Source organism: Nansenia antarctica (genome assembly GCF_963989245.1).
Source record: "Nansenia antarctica genome assembly, chromosome: 18".
Classification (NCBI taxonomy): Eukaryota; Metazoa; Chordata; class Actinopteri; order Argentiniformes; family Microstomatidae; genus Nansenia; species Nansenia antarctica.
The window spans coordinates 8286153-8291152 of record NC_137691.1 but is presented as its reverse complement, the minus strand read 5'-3'; the positions used below and the strand labels follow the sequence as shown (position 1 = coordinate 8291152).

At 46.1% G+C, this 5000-nt stretch overlaps 1 protein-coding gene across 1 annotated transcript in view; it reads left to right on the top strand.

Moving 5' to 3' along the window:
* The window catches only part of cita (citron rho-interacting serine/threonine kinase a), a gene marked incomplete at both ends in the record, with an annotated part of 53022 nt that overhangs the window by 16860 nt on the left and 31162 nt on the right, over positions 1-5000 (top strand). Inside the window, 2 exons of the mRNA XM_080548586.1 lie at positions 588-707; positions 2371-2541. Of these exons, the coding sequence (XP_080404712.1) occupies positions 588-707; positions 2371-2541 (291 nt within the window). The remainder of the gene's footprint in view (positions 1-587; positions 708-2370; positions 2542-5000) is intronic.

The following is a 5000-nucleotide window of genomic DNA, read 5'->3' as shown; positions in this document are numbered from 1 at the left end:
CTACATCACAAATGGTCCTATATCACCTAGTCCAGGCCCGACCTAGTCCAGGCCCTACCTAGTCCAGGGCCTACCTAGTCCAGGCCCTACCTAGTCCAGGCCCTACCTAGTCCAGGCCCTACCTAGTCCAGGCCCTACCTAGTCCAGGGCCTACCTAGCCCAGGGCCTACCTAGTCCAGGCCCTACCTAGTCCAGGGCCTACCTAGTCCAGGGCCTACCTAGTCCAGGCCCTACCTAGTCCAGGGCCTACATCACAGAGTTGTCTATTTAACTACATCACTGCCTGTCCTATAATCACGTCCAGGTTAGGGTTATGTGGAGACAGCAGCTTAACGGCGACTCGAAATGAACGACGGATGTAACAGATGTTCTCCCCATAGTGTTTAATGCCAGTAGAAGATCCAGGCTGAGGCACACATAACATAACTGTATTTAAAGTCATAAACAAAAAGGTCACCCTCTAACCGCTCACCTGGTAACCCTGCAAGTGCTGCTAAGTGAATTTAATCATTTCATTATTATTTGACCTTTTCGTAATTGTGGCTGTTGCTGTTGTTGTTGTTGTCATGTTGTCGCCGTGCCAACAGAGTTTGAAGCGTAGCCTGGAGCAGGCTCGCGTGGAGGTGTCCCAGGAAGATGACAAGGCGCTGCAGCTGCTGCATGACATCAGAGAGCAGAGCAACAAGCTGCAGGAGATCAAGGAGCAGGTACCTCCACCACCCATCCCACTGGATACATCATCATCATATATGCACATCCTGTATGTAGGGGGCAGGTACGGTACATATATACATGTAGGTATATACTGTACATGTAGGTAGGTCATGTCTGTCTATGGGGTAGCGACAAGCTACAGGAGGTCAAAGAGCAGGTACCACCAATCATACTGGATACATCATCATTATGTATGCACATACTGTATAGGGTACATTTACATTTTAACAATTTAGCAGATGCTTTTATCCAAAGCGACGTACAATTAGAGAACACAGGGACGGTCTCCCTGGAGTAACAAGGGGGCTCAGTGCCTGACTCAAGGACACACTGGTGGTGTTCCCAGGTGGGGATTTGAACTCATGACCTTCTGATCACCAGTCCAACTCACTATCCACTAGGGTAGGTACGTTCCATATGTACATGGAGGTATACATGTCTGTCTATGGGAGGCGGCAATCTGCAGGCGAACAAGGAACACGTAGCGCCAGTGATGTTTTTACAGCCTCGTTAACGACAAATATAGGCACAGTCCAACCCAGTGTTTACCTCAGGTTATCTCTTAGGCAGGGCGCAGACTGAATCCCCCAAACCCACATCCAGAGTTGTTGTTGTTATGGTTACCAACATTTTCCATTCACCTCGATGTAAGCTAAAAGGTTTTAAGCAGAGCAAAACAGATCATTAGCTACAGTCAGTAGCCATGACCAAATAGATTATAGATCTCCACCTAGATAGATAGATAGATAGATTGATAGATAGATAGATAGATAGATAGATAGATAGATAGATAGATAGATAGATAGATAGATAGATTGATAGATAGATAGATAGATTGATTGATTGATAGATAGATTGATTGATTGATTGATAGATAGATAGATAGATATATGGATAGATAGATAGATTGATAGATGGATCTATCGATCGATAGATTGATAGGTACTTTATTGATTCCCGGGGGGAAATTATGGCGTCAACCCATACACAAATCGAAACACACCTACCCACCAGAGACAGATAATCCTTGCTATGTCACACCCTATCACTTCCGCCTCTGTGTCATATCTATGGTGTGGTATGCTACTTGTTATATACCATTAACTACAGTATGGTGTGTGTTAACTACAGTATGGTATGGTACATGTAGGGTTACTGCCTCCAGCACCAGACCTGTCATTGATACAACACATCCTCCTCTCTCACCACCCCCTCACAAACTCAGATACGTGCCTCTCTCGTCTGAGTGGGTGTGGGTGTGGGATTGATGCCGTCTGTGGCAGTGTGACAGTTCCACACACGCACACACAACCTATAACACACACTCACTGTCTGACTGGCGATGAATCACCCACTCCAGACCCTCATATAGAGCAGGTAAGAGGCCGTTAACCTCACTGCTGCCGTAAGAAGAGCCTCATTCCACTGCCATTAGTCCCACAGCGTGTGAGTGCGTGTGTGTGTGGTGTGTGTGTGTGTGTGTGTGTGGTGTGTGGTGTGTATGTGTGTGTATGTGTGTGTGTATGTGTGTGTGTGTTAAAATACCACACTTCCTGATACTGGTATTATACTGATACTAATACTGGCGGCCTTGGATGTGTGTTACTTACAATGAAAAATAAATATATAAATATTATTTGTGTGTGTCTGTGTCAGGAGTACCATGCTCAGCTGGAGGAGATGCAGGTCACCATCAGGCAGCTGGAGGAAGATCTGTCTGCTGCTCGTCGCCGTAGCGACCTGTACGAGTCGGAGCTGCGTGACTCCAGACAGACCAGCGAGGAGCTGAAGAGGAAGGCCGTCGACTACCAGCAGAGGATACAGAAGGTGGGTGGGTGGGTGGCTGTGTGTGTTTGGCTGTGTGTGTGTGGCTGCGTGTGTGGCTGCGTGTGTGTGTGTCTGAGTGTGGCTGGCTGTGTGTGTGTGTGGCTGTGTGTGTGTGTGTCTGAGTGTGGCTGGCTGTGTGTGTGTGTGGCTGGCTGTGTGTGTGTGTGTGTGTGTGTGTGTGTGTCTGAGTGTGGCTGGCTGTGTGTGTGTGTGTGTGTGTCTGAGTGTGGCTGGCTGTGTGTGTTTGGCTGTGTGTGTGTGTGTCTGAGTGTGGCTGGCTGTGTGTGTGTGTGTGTGTCTGAGTGTGGCTGGCTGTGTGTGTTTGGCTGTGTGTGTGTGTGTCTGAGTGTGGCTGGCTGTGTGTGTGTGTGTGTGTGTGTGTGTCTGAGTGTGGCTGGCTGTGTGTGTGTGGCTGCGTGTGTGTGTGTCTGAGTGTGGCTGGCTGTGTGTGTGTGTGTGTGTCTGAGTGTGGCTGGCTGTGTGTGTGTGTGTGTGTTAGGGATGGACGGTTTCCAATTATTGAAACCGAAAAACCGTCAGAGAGTAAAACCGCGGTTTTCCGGTTAACCGAAAAATACAGTAAAAAAAAAAAAAAATGGAAAAAAAAATGGAAAAAAAGAGCGCCAATTTCAAATAATGGAGCCCTACTGCTACAATACACTCATGTCGAACACCATTAAAACACCGTAAGCACAGTCGCAACACATTTAGGCTACTTAGTTTCACAAATATAAGTGGAAAGGCAGACTTTTGTAAGCTACACCATACATGAAAACACATGAACACTTAACACACCAGCTCCGCTGATCCAGGGTGCACGCCTGCACGGAAGATCATCTCTTGGAACAGCGTCTTCATTGAATGAACTGCTTTCTCAATATCTTGGTTCTTAGACAAAGTTTCAGCTGCTGCTCAATGTATTTAAATATTTGAATACTGCTCAATAATCACTGAAATATTAGACTTAGAATTATGCAGTGAACATACTTAAAGCTTTTCATAAAAACCACATGCCGCGAGACTGACTCGTCCTGAACTGTCGTAAGTCAATCAACAAAGAATGCCCCATCAAAATAAAAGTGCCCATGGTAGAGCTGTCAAAATAGAGCTTTCAAAATAAATGTACTAATACAGATAGAGATAAATACAGAACTACCTTTGCGTCACTAAGTGACCGCGTATCTTCTGAGACATGCGTTCTGTCATCACTTTCAGTAGCGCCTTCACACACAGTGGCGCTGTGCACAAACACTCTTGATCCGTATAGCTCTTGTTTTATTATATTGTGGTTTAGTAAATACTGCACTTGGAGTTACATTCAATGCATGATTTGTGCTATAGAACATAAATAAAGTTTGATTGATTGATTGATATCAAATCAAATCACATTTTATTTCTATAGCGCATTTCTCACAAAAGTGACCCAATGCGCTTTACAGAGAGCAGCGAAAATGATCTTATTAAATGTAAGCGAGTAATTGTAAAAAAACTTTCCTATCTACCAATAACTGAAGGCAACTATCTTTCCCATAGAGTGATTCGTTACCCTTAAATATAATCCCAATTAGATATTAATCCTCAGTTATTCTTCACAACTGACCAAACCTCTCACTCATTGCGCGGCAGATTCAGACTGTATCATTGTTATTTTCACACACGACAAACATGTGACATGTTCCAGTTTTATTCTTATTCTATTTTATTCTTCTAAAAAAAATTAAAAAAAACGGTTTCAGACGGTTTTGATAAAAAACCGTTTCTATTTTTATAAACCCCGGTTTTCGGTTTAACCGAAAAACCGTCCATCCCTAGTGTGTGTGTGTCTGAGTGTGGCTGGCTGTGTGTGTGTGTGTCTGAGTGTGGCTGGCTGTGTGTGTGTGTGTGTGTGTGTGTGTGTGTGTCTGAGTGTGGCTGGCTGTGTGTGTGTGTGTGTGTGTGTGTGTGTCTGAGTGTGGCTGGCTGTGTGTGTGTGTGGCTGCGTGTGTGTGTGTGTGTGGCTGGCTGTGTGTGGCTGCGTGTGTGACTGCATGTGTGTAATGTATGGCTGTGTGTGGCTGCGTGTGTGTGTGGCTGCGTGTGTGTGGCTGCGTGTGTGTGGCTGCGTGTGTGTGTGGCTGCGTGTGTGTGTGTGGCTGCGTGTGTGTGGCTGCGTGTGTGTGGCTGCGTGTGTGTGTGTGGCTGCGTGTGTGTGGCTGCGTGTGTGTGGCTGCGTGCGGCCGTTGACTACCAGTGTACAAACTCTCTCTGATGTAAGTAGTGAGCACTCGGCTTAAACGTTTGTTTTGAACTGCAAGGACACTACCTTCTCTCTCTCGCTCTCTCCCGCTGGTCCTCGCTGGGAGATGGGTTCTGTTTGTGTTGATGTGTGTGTGGTCTCTGTGTGCCAGGCCTAGCAGCAGCTGACAGCTCTCTAGCCTGTGAATAGAAGCTTCAGTAGACACTAACGTTGTTAGTCTTGT